This window comes from Balaenoptera physalus (assembly GCF_965194825.1).
Source record: "Balaenoptera physalus genome assembly, chromosome: 9".
NCBI lineage: Eukaryota > Metazoa > Chordata > Mammalia > Artiodactyla > Balaenopteridae > Balaenoptera > Balaenoptera physalus.
In genome coordinates, this window is record NC_138888.1 from 63171480 (window position 1) to 63192140 (window position 20661).

General features: G+C 33.6%; 1 protein-coding gene across 3 annotated transcripts in view; it reads right to left on the reverse strand.

The window, feature by feature from the left end:
* Nucleotides 1-20661, reverse strand: part of MANEA (mannosidase endo-alpha) — a 69576-nt gene that overhangs the window by 33830 nt on the left and 15085 nt on the right. For all 3 annotated transcript variants that reach the window (XM_082475434.1, XM_082475436.1, XM_082475435.1), the window contains one exon: nt 3096-3205. In XM_082475434.1, coding sequence (XP_082331560.1) covers nt 3096-3205 — 110 coding nt within the window. The remainder of the gene's footprint in view (nt 1-3095; nt 3206-20661) is intronic.

The window sequence follows — 20661 nt, forward strand, 5'->3', positions numbered from 1 at the left end:
GAGATAAATGATTTACATGACAAAAAATTCAAAATAAGTAATAAATATGCTCACCAACGTCAGAAAAAAACATGAAAGTGAGAATTTCAACAAACAAAAAATAAAGGAAAGTACCCTACAGAAATGATGAAGTTGAAGAATACAACAACTGTACTGACAAATATGAGGGTTCAAAAGCAGACTAAGAGCAAAACAAAAGATCAGTGAACTCAAAGACAGGGCAGTTTAACTCCTCCAATTAGAGCAGCAAAAAGAAAAAGGAATAAAAAAGAGCAAAGATAGTTTAAGGAATTTATGGGAAAACATCAAGAGGACCATTATTCGCATCAGGTTCCCGGAATGAGGAGAGAAAAAGGGCAGAAAATTTATGTGAAGAAATAATGGCCGAACACTTCCCTAATCAGGGGAAGGAAACAGCATCCAGATTTATTTATATATATAATATAAATAAATCATCAAAAGTTAAAGGCAAGGACAGACTGTATGAAGAAGCAAGAGAAAAACAACTTCTTATATACAAGGGAATCCCCAAAAGACTATTAGCATATTTTCCAGCAGAAAAATTGTAGAAGGGTGTGGCATGATATATTTAAAGCTCTGAAAAAATTAAACAGCCAACCAAGAATACTCTATATGGCAAAGTTATCCTTCAGAATTAAAGGAGATATAAAGAGTTTTCCAGAAAAATAAAACATAGGGTAATGACCAATAGCCCAGTCCTATAAGAAATGTTAAAGGGACTTTTTAAGCTGAAACAAAAGGGTGCTAGTTAGTAACAGGAAAAAAATACAAATATATAAATCCCCCTGGTAAAAATTAACACACAGTAAAATTTAGAAAAACCTAATGTTGTAAACGTGATAGATTAATCACTTATACAAAGCACTAGTATGAAAGTTAAAAGACAAACAGTAAAAATAACTATAACTGCAATAATTTGATAGAGAATATGCAAGATAAGATGATGTAAATGGTGACTTCAAAAATATAAAATGGGGGTAAGTAAAAATGTAGAGCTTTAGGCTGTTACCAAATTTGTTATTGACTTAAAACAGACTATTATAAATATAAATTGTTTTATGTCAGCATTATGGTAACTACAGAGAAAAAACCTAGATTAAGTACACAAAAGATAAAGAGAATGGAATCTGACTGCCACTACAGAAAATCATCAAATCACAAAGTAGGAGATCAAGAGAAGTAGAGAGGAAAAAAGAAATTACAAAACGGCTATAAAACAATAAACAAAATGGCAATAACTCCATATCTATCAATAATTAAGTGTACATGGACAAATTCTGGGAAAACAAACAAACAAGCAAACAAAAAACCCAGAGAGTAGCTAAACAGATTTTTTAAAAGTCATCTATATCTTACCCACAAGAGTCTCACTTAGATGTACAAACACACACAGTCTGAAAACGAAGCGATGGAAAAATATATCCCATGCTCTTGGAAACCAAAAGAAAGCTGGGGTGGCAATACTTACATAAGACAAAGAAGAACATAAAACAAAGACTGTAATAAGAAACAAAGAACAAAGTAGGTCATTACATAATGATAAAGGGATCAATACAATAAGAGGATATGACATTTGTAAATATTTATGCACCCTACATAGAAGCATCCAAATATAAAAGCAAATATTAACAGACCTAAAGGGTAAAACAGCCATACAATAATAATAGGGAACTTTAATACTCCACTGACATCGCAAATGGATATATTCTTAGAAACATACAACCTTCCAAGGCTGAATCATGAAGAAACAAAATCTGAACAGACTGATTACTAGAAAGGAGATAATCAGTAATCAAAAACCTCCAACAAACAAAATCCAGAATCAGACAGCTTCTGATTCAAAGAAGAATTAATTAATACCAATCTTCTCAAATTCTTCCAAAAATTAGAAGAGAAGGGAACACGTCCAAACTCATTTTATGGGACAAGCATTACCCTGACACCAAAACCAGTCAAGACACCACAGTAAATTACAGGCCAATATCCCTGATGAACAGAAATGCAAAACTCCTCAACAAAATATTAATAAGCTGAATTCAACAATACAACAAAAGTATCATATGCTGTTATCAAGTGGAATTTATTCCAGGGGTGCAAGGATGGTTTAACACCCTCAAATCAATCAATGTGATACACAACATTCACAAAATAAAGGATAAAAGTCATGTGATCATCTCAAAAAAGCAGAAAAAAGCATTCAACAAAATTTAACACCCATTCATGATACAAACTCTCAACAAAGTGTGTATAGAGAAAAAGTACTTCAACAAAATAATGGCCATGTATCACAAGCCTCCAGCTAAAATCATACTCAAGGGAGAAGAGTCGACTGTTTTTCCTCCATGATCAGCAACAACTCAAGGATACCCACTCTAATGTTCACTGCATCATTATTCATAATACCCAGGAAATGGAAACAACATAAGTATCCATAACGATGAATGAATACAGAAAACTGGTGGATACACACACACACACACAAGAATACTACTCAGCCAAAAAACAAAATAAAAAACAAAAACAGGAAAAAAAACAAAACACTCGTGACAACATGAACAGACCTTGAGGGCATTATGCTAAGTGAAATAAGTCTGTCAGAGGAAGACAAATACCATATGATCTCACTTATATATGGAATCAAAAACAAAACAAAGCAACAACAACAAAAAAACCCCACAAAAAGTAAAACATAAAACATAAAACAACCAATTCATAGATACAGAGAACAGATTTGTAGTTGCCTGAGATAGGGGGTGGGTGAAGTAGGTGAAGATAGTTAAAAAAGGCACAAACTTCCAGTTATAAAATAAGTAAGCCTCCAGGATGTAAAGTACAGCTTGATAACTATAGTTAATAATACTGTATTGTATATTTAAAAGATGCTAAAAGAATAGAACTTAAAAATTCTCATCATAGGAAAAAAAATTGTAACTATGTGTGGTGATGGAAGTTAACTAGACTACCTGTGATAATCATTTCACAATATATACATATATCAAATCATTATGTTGAACACAAACCAATCTAATGTTATATGTCAATTACATCTCAATAAAATAAATTAAATAAAATACCTTCAGATTATATTTATGAGCTTTATCCAAAATAGCTGGTACCAAGTTATCAGTAGGTTCTCCATTCTCATCATTTGAGTCAGGTGGGTACCAAGATAGGGCTAGTACACCTAATAGAAACAACCAAAAAGAAAAGAAAAATAAACACAGGAACAGAAATGAGGTATTGGTAAAAAAATAAAGGTATTGGTAAAAAATATAGGTATTGTTAAAAAAAACAATACGGCAGAGTAAGGACCAAATTGTTAACAATAAAAAGAAACATACTCTCAAATAATGTTGTTTTGTTATTTACTTAGATACCACTTATGGTTATTTGATTACTTTGTATACTCAATACTTTAAACTTTTTATCAGGCATCGGTGTCTTTTAATTAATTAGTAGATTTTACTTTCTAGAATAAGTTTTAGATTTACAGAAAAATTGTACAGAAAGTAGAGTTTCTATCTTCTCCTCTCCTACTCACCGTCCTCCCATGCCACATAGTTTCTGTTAGTATTAACATTTTACATTAGTGTGGTAAATTTGTTACAACTGATGAACCAATGTAGGTATATATCATTAACTAAAGTCCACAGTTTACACTAGGGTTCCCTCTTTGTATTGTACAGTTCTATGGCTTTTGCCAGATGTATAATGTCATGAACCGACTATTAAATATCACACAGAATAGTTTTACAGCCCTCAAAACCCTTTGTACTCCTCTTATTAATCCCTCCTCCTTCTCCTTCCTCAATCACCCAGAAAATAACTGATCCTTTTACTATCTCTACATACTTTGCCTTTTCCAGAATGTTATGTAGGTGGAATCATAAAGTAACACTTTCAGACATTTCTTATACTCTGAAATATGCATTTAAGTTTCATTCACGTCTTTTTAAGACTTGACAACTCATTCTTTTTATTGCTGAATAATGTTCCATTGTATCAGTGTGCCACAGTTTGTCCACTTACCTATTGAAGACATCTTGGTTTCTTACAATTTTTGGCAATTATAAATAAAGCTGCTATAAACATTTATGTGCAGATTTTTGTGTGGATCAATATCACTTAACAGAAGATTCAAGACATTTTTTAAATTACAGTTTATCCCTGTAGTACCTACTTACTTTTAAACTGATAAACTACAAAAAGAAAGTTTTAGAAACAATAAGCCTGCAAAGAAATTACTAACTGGAGAGGGAAATCTTTGAAATCAACTAATCCAAAGCCTCATTACATATATAAGGCAGCAAGAGGACACTAAAAAGTATGGTACTAATTTCTAAATCATTTAACAGACTCTTTCAGACAAGGAGGAAAATGCAATGTTATCAAAAGACAAGCATGTGGAAATACAGAAAAGGCAAGGTTAGAAACTGGCAGAGAACTAAATTTTAAGACTTAAACTTTGTGTTAACTATGTCATGTACAAACAGCAGTCCCATCTAAAGACAAAACAGAACTTCTAGGTTAAGTTAACAGAAAAAAAAAAAGATATCTGTCCCCTATACAATCTGAAAATAAAAATAGCAACAAGAACACAAAGAGATAGAAAAAAGAATCTATAATATATGGGGCTTCAGGGGAGATTTTGGCTACCTAAGAAAGCAGTCATATGGAAAAACAATGTTGATGAGAAAAGTGTCTGAAGACAACTGATCAAACACTCAAGCTGCCTATTTCTCCAGCGTATAAGAAGAACATCACCAATGAAAAGTGACAATAAAAATTTTCTCAACATGGGACCTAAGAAAAAATCCTGCAAAAAAAAATGGTGAAAAAGAACATGGGAAAACATAAAGGAGAAACATACAAAAGAAAGATTATGCCATAGAGCTCAGGAAAATTATGAACACGGCATGCTTCGAGGAAATTAAAAACAAGATTCCTGTTTCTAATAGTAGATTAGGTTACTTAGACCAACATTCCCAACGAAAACAAATTCTTAAATAAGATATGGGAACAAAAAACTTCCAAAAGCCAAAGAGCTGAAAAGAGTAAAGAATTACCTGTCTAAAATAAAGTGAAAATGTGAAGTCAGAGAAGTAACTGAGAAAGGAAGTCAGTCTGCCCTACTCATAATTAGGAGAAGTAAACCAGCCCTCAAAATCAGTGGATTAAATCCCAGGTGGACAATGCTTGGGAAGTCCTTTAGCTTGAAAGTGAATTTAAGATGGGTAATATTTCCTACTGTATTGGCAAGCACAGATATAGAATATTTTCATTATCACAGAAAGTTCTATTGTACAGCATTGCCAGTATTCTGATTCTCTAAACACCTTACCAACTTGTTCTTATCCAGTGATTTTTTCTTCCTCCCTATCCTTGCTGAAGGTATACTCTAAGGCTTGGGGAGAATGTTCCCTGTTCTTCCTTATCCTATTATTGTGTTTCAGTCAATTGTCACTTCTACATGTTGAATTATACCCCCATATTGTGCTCTACAATCCAATTTATCTTTGTACAGTGTCTTTTGGGCTGTATCACTCATGAGCTTTGAATAAGTAATGGCCTGGGAATCAAGCCAATGATGGTCCTACTCCTAAGGAGAACTGGCCCATTTAAATGTTAATGAATCCTTCACAGTAACCCAAAAGGTTTCTCTAAAATATGTCAACCAAGTATCATTTATAAATAGAATCTATTACTGTGTATTTCTACCACTCCAATTGCTAAGGGAAAAGGGATACTCTTTAAAGTCCATTCTTAGAATATTAGCATATTAAATGCAGAACACTTCATAATGATCACATCCTCCCTCCACAGCACTTACCACAGGATCTTCAATATAACTGATACCCAACGATATTTTTGTTAAGCTAAATGCTTTTGAACAGGGTAATAGTTAAAAACACAGGTAGGAAATCAGATAGACCTGGAGAATCCAGTCCCAATTCTGCCATCTAATAGATGTTTAACTTTAGGTAAGTTTGTCTACTTAAGTTTTCACATTTGTAAAATGGGAATAAATTCAGTTCATAACCTAAAAGGCTGTTTTAAAAAGTATACACGAGAGAATGAATTATGAAGAGTAAGACCTCCCCCAAAAAGTGATTACAAAAGACATTTAATAACAAGAAGACAGTAAAACAGTAAGTAAATTTGTTTATGTTTACCTCAACAGAGCTTGTGATAGCTTCTTTTATATATAGGGAACTTAGTGCTTCTTTCAAACATCTCAAACATTCTTTCAAACTAAAGATTTAATAGAAAGAAAGCAAGCCCATTTCCAGGCATAAACACAATTATGCAGGATGACAATTTCAAAACAAATTATAAGACATATAAAAAAGCAAGAAAAATAATGCACATTCAAAGCAATCAATAGAGCCCGACTCAGATCTGAAATAGATGTTGAAATCACTAAACAAGGAATTTAAAATTACTATTATGATTAAATGTTAAAAGATCTAATAGGAAAGATAGTCAACATGTAAGGTCAGGTGGAAAGTATCAGCAGAGAGATGAAAACTAAAAGAATCAAATAGAAATGCTGGAAATGAAAAAAACATTAAAAGAGATGAAGAATGCCTTCAACAGACTATGAACAGACACAGCAGAGCTGAGGAAAGAGTCAGGTAATTAAGTATGTCACAAGAAATTATCGTAACAGAAATGTAATTAGAAAAAATGATTGGGGGCAAAAAACAATAAACAATGCATCCAATACCTCTGGGATAAATATCAAAGTTCTAACATATATGTAATTGAAAGCTCAGAAGTAAAAGGTATATAAAGAGAAATAACAGCTAAGAATTTTGCAAAGTTAATGACACAAAGCAAGAAATTCAAGAAGCTCAGAGAACATGAAGAAGGCTAAATACCAAAAAAACAACCAAAAATATATTAAAACTGCTAAAAATCAAAAACCAAGAAAAAAACATTGCATAGAAAGTCAGAGAAAAAAGACAGATACATGCAGGAAAATTAAGATATAAAAAGAGGTTTAAAAATTACAGCATACTTCTCATCAGAAACCATGAAAGACAGAAGACAACGGCATAATATTTTTAAAGTTCCAAAAAAAAAACAAATAAAATATCCCCAAATCTGCCCATTGAGAATTCTGTAGCAGATGAAGTATCATTCAGATAAAAGATACAAACAAAATGTAAAAAACTTCATTGCAAGCAGATCAGTACTACAAGAAATGGTAAAGGAAATTTTTGAGGGAGAATGAATGTGATACCAAACATCCACTTGGATTTACTCTAAAAAATGAGGAACATTGGAAATGTAATAAATGAAGGTAAAATAAACACTCTTTTTCTTTTACTTTTAATTGCTTTATAACATGACCAAATGTTTGAAGCTGTGGTCAGCAACACATTGCCCATGAACCAAATCTTGACCTCTGCAAGGCAAGTGTTCTGCACCTTTGTTTACACTTTGCTTATGGCTACCTTTACACTACAGTGGCAGAATTGAGCGGCAGCAAAAACAATGTGGTACATAAAAATAAAAAATATTTATTGTTACCTGGTCCTTCACAGAAAATGTTTGCCAAGCTCTGGTCTATAATAGGAGTAGTGTATAGTGCCTTTTCTAATAGAAGAATTATGACAACATTAGCAAAAAGTATGGGAAGGAAGAACTGGGAATATACTGTGGTGAGGTCCTTATACTACATATGAAGCATGTATTATTTGCAAGTAGACTCATTACACATAAAGGTATATTTTGTAAACCTTAGGTTATCAACTAAAAAAGAAAAAAAAAAATACTAAGCAAATAGTAGACACTAAATGTAATCATAAAAAGTATGAAATTCCTAAAAATCTTATATGTTCTGGTATAGTGTTATAAGTCATAATTCCAGTTATTACTTTAAAATGTATATCTCAGAAATAACTAAATTTCCTTGTCAATTGCATTATTAGGAACTTTCATCAAAAAAAAAAAGAAATAGGAAGAGACTGAAAAGATAGTAGATTTCAATCCAACTATATAAATAAATCATATTAGGTGCAAAGAGTCTAATCATACTGATTTAAAGACAGAATTTTCAGATTGGATTTTAAAAAAGCAAGACCTAACCATATGTTGTGTCCAAGAAAACCACTTTAAGTATAAAGACAAAAATAAGTTAAAGGTAAAAGAATGAAAAAGGATATACAAGGCAAACATTAATCAAAGAGAGCTGGAGTTGTTATAGCAATGTGAGACAACGTAGACTTCAAAACAAAGAATATTACCAGCAATAAAGAGGGATTATTTCATAACAAAGGACTCAGTTATCCCCAAAGATATAATAGTCCTAAATGTCTATGTACTTAAAAAAAGACCTTCAAAATATATGAAGCAAAAACTGACAAACCTGAAAGGAGAAATAGATGAATCCACAATTCTACCTGGAGACTTCAAAACTGCTTTATCAGTAACTGATAAAACAAGCAGAAAATCAGAAAGGATAAAGAAGATCTGAACAATACTATCAAGAACTTGAACTAATTGACATTTATAAGATAGCCCATTCAACAGCAGCAGAACACATTCTTTTTCCAGAGAATCAATGAAACCAAAAGTTGGTTCCCTGAAAGAGTCAACAATAATAATCAAACTCTATAAATACTGACAGGAAAAAAAGGAGAAAAGAAACAGAAATCTTTTGGCAGCATCTATATAGATGCCATATACTTTAAAAGCATAAGAAAAATAATACACACAGCTCTTTGCCCATAAAACTAACAAATTAGATGAAATGGACCAGTTCTTTCAGACATAAAAGTACCCAAACTCACTGTAGAATAAATAGATAACATGAACAGACCTATGTCTATTAATAAAATTTATTTTGTAGTTAAAAAAATAATGAAATCACCAGCCCAAGAGGATTTCGCAGGTGAATTCTATCAAATAGGTAAGAAAAAAAAAAAAAAAACAACTCTACTCAATCTCTTCCAGAAAATGCAAGAGGGAAGACATCTTGACTAATTTTATGAGGTCATAACCTACTCTAATGACAAAAGACAAAGACATCAAGAATAGAAAAACCACAGACAAACATCTCACATGAAAAAGGACACAAAATCCTTTAAAAAGATGAGCAAACAGGATTTAGCAATATAGAAGCAGGATAATAAATCATCACCAAATGGGGTTTATTCTAGGAATAAAAAATGAGATTCAACATTTGAAAATCAATCCATATAAGTAACTATATTAGACACTAAAGATTAAACAGTCAATGGATCAAAGAAAAAATCACAAGGGAAATTGGAAAACACTTAAGAGATGAATAAAACAAAAACATGACATACCAAAACTTATGGGATGTGGCCAAAGTGATGCTAAAGGGTAAACAAATAGCTGTAAATGTTTACATTTAACAAACAAGGAAAATCTCAAATAAACAACTTTACAACTTAAGGAACTAGAAAAAGAACAAACTAATTCTAAAGCTAGCAGAGGAAAGAGATAATAAAAGATTAGCTCAGATATAAATGCAACACAAAACAGAAAAACAATAGAGAAAATCAATGAAATCAAAATTTGTTTTTTGGAAGAGATCACAAAATCAACAAATCTTTAGCTGGATGAACTAAGAGGAGAAGAGAGAAGACACAAATTACTAAAATCAAAGATGAAAGTGAGGATATTACTACTGATTCTACAGAAGCAAAATGATAACTAAAGAGTACTAGGAACAATTTTACACAGCAAATTTGATAGCCTAGATGAAATGGACAAATTCCTAGAAGCACAAAACCTACCCAGACTGAATTATGAAGAAATAAACAATTTGAATAGACTTATCACTATTAAGGAAATTGAATCAATAAACAAACATCTCCTGACCATAAAAAAAGCCCTAGACCAGATGGCTTCATGGGTGAATTCTACCAAATATTTAAAGAAGAACTGAAGCAATTCTTTTCAAACTGTTCCAAAAACCAAAGAGAAGAGAAAATTCCCAACTCATTCTATAAGGTCAGCACTACCTTAATACCAAAGTCAGACAAAGACACAAGAAAAGTACAAACTACTATCCCTTATGAATACTGATGCAAAACTCCTCAAAAAAATATAAGCGAACTGAATTTAGCAGCATACTAAAAGGGTTACACATCATGACTAGGTAGGGTTTATTCCTGGAATGTTAGGATGATACAACAAATGGAAGTTGATCAATGTAATATACCACATTAACAGAATGAAGGGAAAAATAAATAAATGGTCATCTCAATTGATGCAGAAAAAGCATCTGACAAAATTCAACACTCTTTCATAAAAGCACTCAACAACTAGGAATAGAAAAAAAAAATACCACAACATAACAAAAGCTTTTGATGAAACAGCTACAGTGAACAGCATACTCAACAGTGAAAGACTAAAAGCTTTTCCTCTAACATCAAGAACAAGGCAATGATGTCTACTTTCACCACTTCCATTTAACACAGTACTGGAAGTTCTAGACAGCAATTAGGGAAAAAAAAGAAATAAAAGGCATCCAAACTGGAAAGAAAGAAGTAAAATTTTCTCTGCAGATGACATGATCTTATATGCAGAAAACTCTAAAGATTCCACATACACAAAATAATTAGAATAAGTGAATTAATCCTAATTGCAGAATACAAAATTAACACACAGAAATTAGTTTCATTTCTATACAATAACAACAAACAATCTGAAAATTTCAAAAACAATTCAAACACAATAGCATCAAAAAGGAAAATATACTTATGAAGTAACTTAAGGAGATGAAAGACTTGTACAATGAAAACTACAGAACATTGCTAAAAGAAATTAAAGACAACACGAAAAATGCAAGCATGTCCCATGTTCATGGATTGAAAGAATTAATTTTGTTAAAATGTCACGACTATTCAAAGTGATCTACATATTCAATGTGATCCCTATCAAAATCTCAATGACATTTTTTGCATAAATAGAAAAACCCATCCTGAAATTCATATGGAATTTCATGTGATCCTGAAGAGCCAAAATAATCTTGAAAAAGGACAAAATTGGAAGATTCATACCTCTTGATTTCAAAACTTATTACAAAGCAACAGTAATCAACATAGTGTGGTACTGGCATAAAGACAAACATATAGACTAATGGAGTAGAATAAAGACCAGAAATACACCCTTGCATATATGTTCAAATCTTTTTTGACAGAGATGCCAAGACCATTCAATGGGGCAAGGACGGTCTTTTTAACAAACGGTGCTGGGAAAACTGGATGTTCACATGCAAAAGAATTAAGTTGGACCCTTATTTAACACCATACACAAAAATTAACTCAAAATGGACCACAGATCTAAATGTAAGACCTAAAACTACAAAACTTTTAGAAGAAAACATAGGGGAAAATCTTCCTGACAGCAGATATGGTAATGATTATTTGGATATGACACCAAAAGCACAGGTAACAAAATAGAGAATAAATAAACTGGACTTTATGAAGATTTAAAAATTTTGTGCATCAAAAGACACTATCAACAGAGTGAAAATGCAACCCACAGGATGGGAGAAAATATTTGCAAATCATTTATCTGACAAGGGATTAATACATCCAGAGTATAGAGAGAGCTCTTAAAACTCAACAATAAAAAAAATAAACCACCAGACTAAAAATGAGCAAAGGACTTACAGAAATTTCTCCAAAGAAAATTTTCAATGACCAATGAGCACATGAAAAGATGTTCAACATCACTAATCATTAGGGAAATGCAAATCAAAATTATAATGAGATACTACCTCACACCCATAAGGCTTGCTCCTATTAAAAAAAAAAAAACAATACCAGAAAACAATTGTTGGCAAGGATGTGGAAAGATTGAAATCCTTGTGCACTGTTGTTAAGTATGTAAAAAGGTACAGTTGCTGTGGAAAACAGTAGAGCAGTTCCTCAAAAAATTAAACACAGGATTACCACATAATCTAGTAATTCCAATCTAAGTATATAACTAAAAAAATTGAAGTTGAAGTCTGGTTATTGAAGAGATATTTATATTTGTACACATGTTCATAGTAGCATTATTCACATGCCTAAAATGTGGGAGCAACTCAAGTGTCCATCAACAGATGAATATATAAGCAAAATGTGGTATCTACATACAATGGAATATTATTCAATCTTTAAAAAGAATGAAATTCTGCAATATGCTACAACATGGATGAACCCATATGATGCTAAGTGAAATAAAACAGTCACAGAAAGATAAATACTGTATGATTCTACTTATATGAGGTGCTTAGATACAAAATAATAGAGACAGAAAGTATAATGATTGTTGCCAAAGGTGGGGTGAGGGGAATAGGGAGTTATCATTTAATAGGTAAAGTTTCAGTTATGAACATGAGTTATGAAGATGGATGGGGGTGATGGTTTACAGTGTTATGTATGTATTTAATATCACTGAACTGTACACTTAAATATGGTTAAAATGGTAAATTGTATGTTATGTGTATTTTACCAGAATAAAAAGAATTTGAAAAAAAAAAATTTAAGATCTTATCAATGGGTACAGAAAGAAAGCATTTGATAAAACTCAGCATGGTAAAACTCTCAGCACTAGTAATAGAAGTGAACTTTTTTGACTTGATAAATGACATTAAAAAAACCCTAGAACTCATATAATACTTAATGAAGAAAGACTTCTTTTCCCCTAAGATCAAAATCAAGTCAAGTATATCCTCTTCTCTTACCACTTATATCTACATAACATCGGAAGTCCAAACCAGTGCAATAAGGCAAGAAAAAGAAACAAAGGTATACAGATTAGAAAGGAAGATACAAACATGTCTTTATTTGCATTCAATTGTCTATAAACACAAAGAATCCACAAAAATGCTCCTAGAGTTAATAAGCTGAGTTTATCAAAATCACAAGATACAAGATATAGATATAAATATATAGTATTTCTATACACTTTTGATGGGCAAAAAAATAAAAATTTAAGAAACAGTATCATTTATAATAACACCCCCCAAAAATATACTTAAAATAAATGTAAAAATATATGTACAGAATCTGTACACTGAAAATTATAAAAATCTAAAGAAAGTTAAAAAAAATTTAAAGTCCTGTATAAATGGAAAAATACATCACGTTTATGGAATGGAATATTTAACTTGTTATTGTTCAATAGTGGTAACTTATTATTTTTAAAATGTCAACTTTCCTCAAATTGATCTATATATTCAAGGCAATCCCACTCTAAATTCCACCAGGATATTTTAAAGATACGGACTAGTTGATATGAATAGGCAAAGGAATTAAATAGCCAATGCAATTTTGAAAGAGAACAAAGAGGAATCATACTACCTGACTTCAGGAAGCTAAAGCAATCAAGACAGTGTGGTACTGATGAAAGGATAGACATATTAAATCAACAGATCAGAATACAGTCCTGAAATAAACCCAAACAAATATACATAGTCATTGGATTTTTGATAAAAGTAGAAGAACGTGTCAATGGCGATAGTACAGTCTTCGTAACAAATGAAGTGAGAAATGCCCATATTACGTTCTTAGCAGAAAGAGAGGCATGTCCATTTTCCAGAGATGAAAGCTACATGCTACAGTCTCTATGGACCTACAAAAGACAACAAGCTTTCAAGAAAAAATTACAAGGCATACGTAAAAACAAGAAAAACCCAGCACACTCCCAAGAGATAAAGCAATCAGTAGAACTAAACTCAGTTATCTATAGCAATATGAAACTATCACCAATCTGCATTTATAAATATGCATTTTAAACTTAATACAATTACTCTAAAAGGAAAATTTATGACATTGTGTTAGATGTTAATTTAAAGGTCAAAAATCTAATTCATCTTACTGTAAGTTCTATTTCTTCTACTTTTATGTACAAATTTTAAAGGCAGGAGATACAGAGATAATTGTGGCCTTGTAAAAACTGATAATTTCCACCTTCAGAAAATATTCTAATATTAGTTTCCATCTAGTGCTTTTGAAGTACCAGTGAAGAAAACAAAGGGAAGTCCAAGATATGCGACTTCTTCTTCTTCTTGTCCCTAGAATCTAACATAAGGTTGGGACACGGTAGAAACGCAGTAAGTATTTAGTGCTAAACTGAAGGAAAGGGAAGATAATTTTAAAGACATAGAATGAATTATGTTTTGCTAAGTGTATTAGTTTTCTATTACTACCACAACGAATGAACACAAATTTAACGGCTTAACACAATGAAAATGTATTATCTTACAGTTTTATAGGTCAGAATTTGACATGGGTCTCACTAGGCTAATATCAAGGGGTTGCACTGAACTACATTCCTTTTTAGAGGCTCCAAGGAAGAAGCTGTTTCCTTGCTGTTCTGAGCTTGTGGAAGACACCACATTGTTTGGCTCATGACTTTTCTAACCCCATTTCAAAAGCAGGCAGAGCAAGCTGAGTCCTTTTAAGATCACTTATCTCTGACTCTCTCTTTTCCCTCTTCTACTTTTAGGGACTCCAATGATTAGATTAGTCCCACCTCAAGGTGAACTGATTAGCAACCTTAATTATGCATCTGCATCCTTAATTCCTTTTGCCTTGTAAGACAATATATTCAGAGATTCTGGCCATTAGAATGTGTACATCTTTGGGGCCATTACTCTGAATACCCCACTATGTTTTTTGAAAATTTTATTTAAAAAAAAAGGTACTCATCTGTGATACTTTAAAGACTTGAAAAGGATACATATCTATCAGTGGCTTCTATCTGCTATCTGACACATTATTATAATATAATGGTTGGAATTTAAATATAACATTAATACTTCATTTTAATTTCGTCATTCTTTTCCAGGAAAAAAAAAGGTTAAACTGCTAATATTTATACACATGACACTTTAATGGTAAAGCAAATAATTACCCAGCTTGTACTGTGAGATACAAAAGTATCATTACCTCACAGAGCAATTCAATAAAAATAGAAATGAGGCCATTTATATCAAAGGAAAAATATGAAGGTTAAAGAAGTCAAAGCACATTCAACCATATAGCAATTCAAATAGCCTTCACTGACTGTCTTCTTCAATTAAAAAAATGCCAGGGTCAGCATGATAGTTCCATGGACCAAAATAGTGTTTTGTGTTCACTATTTTTATAGTTAAATTATTCTTTGCCTAATAATGATAAGTATAATAGGAAGTGACATCAGCAACATGGTGGCATAAGATGGTCCTCCTTTATATCCCCCTTTTTAATTAGATATCCTTACATAAATGAATCACCTCTGTGGGTATTTTGGGACCTAGCACCTCACTCCAAGGGACCTGTGAGGAATCTCCCCCAACAGTGTAGCAAGTAAGAAACAGACAAACCTCTCTAAGGGCTGCCAAACCAGCAGGGCCAGCAAATCTGCTTAGACCCCCACTGGCTGCTATCAGGCAAAAATTGAGTACGTGCTAACCCTGGCAGGCACTCATGCATGAAAGAAAACTTGCAGAAGTCCAGCCTTCACAAAAGGACTTGAATTTGGTCAAACAGAAGGAATTATGAGAAACTTTACTGGTGCTGCTCCTCCCCCAAGGAAACACTGAACAAGGCTGATTTATCCAGTGGAGGTAACCTCTCCTTCATGGGAAAAAGAAAGCAGGGGGTAACAGGCTGGGCAGGATATGGCTGGAGAAACCCATTTCTCTTCACCAGCACCTGGAGTACTAAGGTGGGAGCTTCACAACTGAGGGAAGGGAGGATGATGGCAAAGAGAAGAAAAGAATTTCGAATAGCATTAAAGGGGTAGCACTCCAGCCATGAGCCTGTTGGAACACCACCCATTGAGATTGCTCAACTAGGTATGTGGGCACTCTCAATACACCTCAGTGCTATCACCCACACCTCCTCCCACTGTGCTGCTGGCTCCTGTGCTCACTCCAGAGTGAACCTCCGGAAATGTGTGCTGGTAAACAGGGAGCCCACTAAGAAAACAAGCCACCACAGTCAGTGGTTTCTCACAGTAAGTGAGAAACCACAAATCTGAGCTATAGTGGCCACATTCTAAGAAACAAAAGAGGTTTCCAACAGCCAACCTGGTGAAATGTTAAAAGCCAAGTAGACATAAAAGCTTAAAAGTCTGCCCACAGGGGATAAGAAGTATACTGGAGCAGATATAGCTTCACAGGGGAAAAAACTCAAATATCAACACTATAAAGATAATATGTCATATGCAGAGGGCATGAGCAGAGTTAAGGAGGTATCTACTACTTCAAATGTGACAGCATCAACCCATATCCACATGAACTATAAATAAAACCAAGGAAATACAGCATCACAAAAAGAAAACAGTATTTTCCAGCAACCAAGCTACAAGGTGCAGAATATATGATCTAACTAATAAAGAATTCAAATTAGCTGTTCTGAAGGAACTCAACAAGTTACAAGAAAACTCAGAAAGACAATTCAATGAAATCAGGAATAAAATGATTTCTTTATTTCCTTTTCTTTATTAAAGAAAAGGAAACTATTAAAATTATTATAAAGAACCAAACAAAATTCTGAAACTGAAAATTCAATGAAAGACCTGAAGTATTACGCAATAGAGAAAATCTGCAGCAGGCCTGACTATATGGAAGAAAAAAAAAATGTAACTTGGAGGACAGGAATTTTGAAATGACAGAAGAGGGAATTTAGATTAAAAAAGAGCAAAGAAAGCCAACGTGATCTATGAATATCCATCAAAAAGGCAAATATCAGAATAATCAGGGTTCCAGACAGAGAAGGGGGAGGACAGGGAGTTAATTTAAAGAAATAATAGCTGAGAACTTCCAAAATTTGAGGAAATACTTGGATATACAAGTCTACAAAGCTAATAGACAATCCTATTATCTCAATGCAAAAAGACATTCTCTGAGACTTTAAAGGCAGGCAGGGAAAAAATAAAAAACGAATTAAATCTACAATGGACTGCCATTAGGCTATCAGCAGATTTCTTTGCAGAAACTCTTCAGGCCAGGGGACAACAGAATGACATATTTGAAGGGCTGAAAGATAAAAATGGTCAGCCAAGAATGCTTTATCTAGCAAAATTATCCTTCATATATGAAGGAGAAGTAAAGTAAAGGCTTTCCCAGACAAACAAAATCTAAGGGAGTTCACCACGACTACATCTGCCTTGCAAGAAATGCTTAAAGGAGTTCTTCAAGCTGAAATGAAAACAGGCTAATCAGCCAAATGAAAACATACAAAATTACACAATACACTGGCCAAATTGAGAAATATACAGTCAGACTTCGAAAACTATAACTCTGTAGTAGGATGGTGTGTTAACTATTCAACAATAGTATAAAGGTGAAATGAAAGAGAAGGAAAAGTAACTATAGATGCTATAAGTTGTTAATAAATATACAACAAAAAAGAGGTAAATTGTGACATCAATAATATAAAGGGAGGAGCAAAATGGTAGACACATTAGGGAGTAAAAATAAGTTGCTTTCAGCCTGAATTGGACTTTTTTATGTGTAAGATGTTTTACACATAACCCCCTTGGTAACAATAAAACAAAAATCTGGAGGAGATCCACAAAAGACAAAAAAGGGGGAAAAAGAGCATACCACCATGGAAAATAACCAATATACAAATGCAGGCAGAAAGAGAAAAATAATGGAAATACAAAACCAAAATACAATTAATAAAGTGTCATTAATAAGTCCTCACATATTAATAATTACTCTAAATATAAATGGATTGAATTCACCAATCAAAAGGCACATAAGTGGCTGGATGGATGAAAAACAAGACCCAACTGTATGGTGCCAACAAGAAAACTTTAAGGATGCACATAAACTCAAAGTGAAAGGATGAAAAGATATTCCATGCAAGTGGAAACCAAAAGGAAGCTGGGACAGCTATACTTATAACAATCAAAATAGCTGGAAAATCTACAAATATATGGAAACTAAACAACAAACTCGTGAACAACCAATGGGTGAACGAAGAAATCAAAATGGGAATCAAAGATTATCTTAAAACAAATGAAAATAAAAACACATATGTAAACCTATAGGATGCTGCAAAAGCAGATGAGAGGAAAGTTTATAGTAATAAATGCAGATATTAAGAAATGGGAAAAATTGCAAAGAAACAATCTAACTTTACACCTTGAGAAATCAATACATGACAAGAGAACCAAGTACAGCCTATGGGGAAAGGACAGTCTCTTCAACAAGTGATGCTGGGAAAACTAGATAACCATACACAGAAAAGAAAGTTGGGCCTATCCTACACTACTCACAAAAATCACCTTGAAAGGGATCAAACAGTAAACATAAGACCTGATATAAAACGCCCTGAAGTAAACATAGGATGGAAGATCTTTGATATTGGTCTTGGCACTGATATTTTGCATGACACTGAAAGCACAAATAACAAAAGAAAAAATCAACAAGTGGAACTATATCAATCTTAAAAGCTTCTACACAGCAAAAGCAACAATAGCACAATTAAAAGGCACCTACAGAATGGGAGAAATTATTTGCAAACCATGTAATGAATAGGGGATTAATATCCATCATTTACAAAAAATTCATATAACTCAGTAACAAAAACCAAACAAACAAGCAAATAATCCAATTTTAAAATGGGCAGAGGAACCGAAGAGGCATTTTTCCAAGGAAGACATGCAAATGGCCAACAGGTACATGAAAAAATTACGAATCACCTGGAAAATACAAATCAAAACCACAGTGAGGAGACGCTGGGAGGGCTCACGGCAAGGCGTACTTCCCAGAACTTCTGCTGCCAGTGCCCTTGTCCCCACGGTGAGCCACAGCCACCCCCCGCCTCTGCAGGAGACCCGCCAACACTAGCAGCCTTGTGGCTGACAGGATCATGGTGCTCCAGCCGGGTGTCAGGCCTGTGCCTCTGAGGTGGGAGAGCCGAGTTCAGGACATTGGTCCACCGGAGACCACCCAGCTCCACGTAAAATCAAAAGGCAAAAGCTCTCCCAGAGATCTCCATCTCAACATAAAACCCAGCTCCACTCAACAACCAGCAAGCTACAATGCTGGACACCCTATGCCAAACAACTAGCAAGACAGGAACACAACCACACCCATTAGCAGACAGGCTGACTAAAATCATAATAAGGTCACAGACACCCTAGAACACACCACTGGACACGGTCCTGCCACCAGAAAGACAAAATCCAGCCTCATCCACCAGAACACAGGCACTAGTCCCCTGCACCAGGAAGCCTACACAACCCACTGAACCAGCCTTAGCCACTGGGGGCAGACACCAAAAACAACAGGAACTACGAACCTGCAGCCTGTGAAAAGGAGACCCCAAACACTGTAAGTGAAGCAAAATGAGAAGACAGAGAAACACGCAGCAGATGAAGGTGCAAGGTAAAAACCCACCAGACCTAACAAATGAAGAGGAAATAGGCAGTCTACCTGAAAAAGAATTCAGAATAATGATAGTAAAGATGATCCAAAACCTTGGAAATAGAATGGAGAAAATACAAGAATCGTTTAACAAGGACCTAAAAGAACTAAAGAGCAAACAAACAATGATGAACAACACAATAAATGAAATTTAAAATTCTCTAGAAGGAATCAATGGCAGAATAACTAAGGCAGAAGAATGGATAAGTGACCTGGAAGATAAAATAGTGGAAATAACTACTGCAGAGCAGAAAAAAGAAAAAAAGAATGAAAAGAATTGAAGGCAGTCTTAGCGATCTCTGGGACAACATTAAACGTACCAACATTCGAATTATAGGGGTCCCAGAAGAAGAAAAGAAAAAGAAAGGGACTGAGAAAATATTTGAAGAGATTATAGTTGAAAACTTCCCTAATATGGAAAAGGAGATAGTCAATCAAGTCCAGGAAGCACAGAGAATCCCATACAGGATAAATCCAAGGAGAAACATGCCAAGACACATATTAATCAAACTATCAAAAATTAAATACAAAGAAAAAATATTAAAAGCAGCAAGGGAAAAACAACAAATAATATACAAGGAAATCCCCATAAGGTTAACAGCTGATCTTTCAGCAGGAACTCTGCAAGCCAGAAGGGAGAGGCAGGACATATTTAAAGTGATGAAAGGAAAAAACCTACAACCAAGATTACTATACCCAGCAAGGATCTCATTCAGATTCAATGGAGAAATGAAAACCTTTACAGACAAGCAAAAGCTAAGAGAATTCAGCACCACCAAACCAGCTTTACAACAGATGCTAAAGGAACTTCTCTAGGCAGGAAACACAAGAGAAGGAAAACACCTACAATAACAAACCCAAAATAATTAAGAAAATGGTAATAGGAACATACATATTGATAATTACCTTAAATGTAAATGGATTAATTGCTCCAACCAAAAGACACAGACTGGCTGAATGGATACAAAAACAAGACTGGCATATATGCTGTCTACAAGAGACCCACTTCAGACCTAGGGACACATAGAGACTGAAAGTGAGGGGACGGAAAAAGATATTCCATGCAAATGGAAATCAAAAGAAAGCTGGAGTAGCAATTCTCATATCAGACAAAATAAACTTTAAAATAAAGACTATTACAAGAGACAAAGAAGGACACTACATAATAATCAAGGGATCAATCCAAGAAGAAGATATAACAATTGTAAATATTTATGAACCCAACATAGAAGCACCTCAAT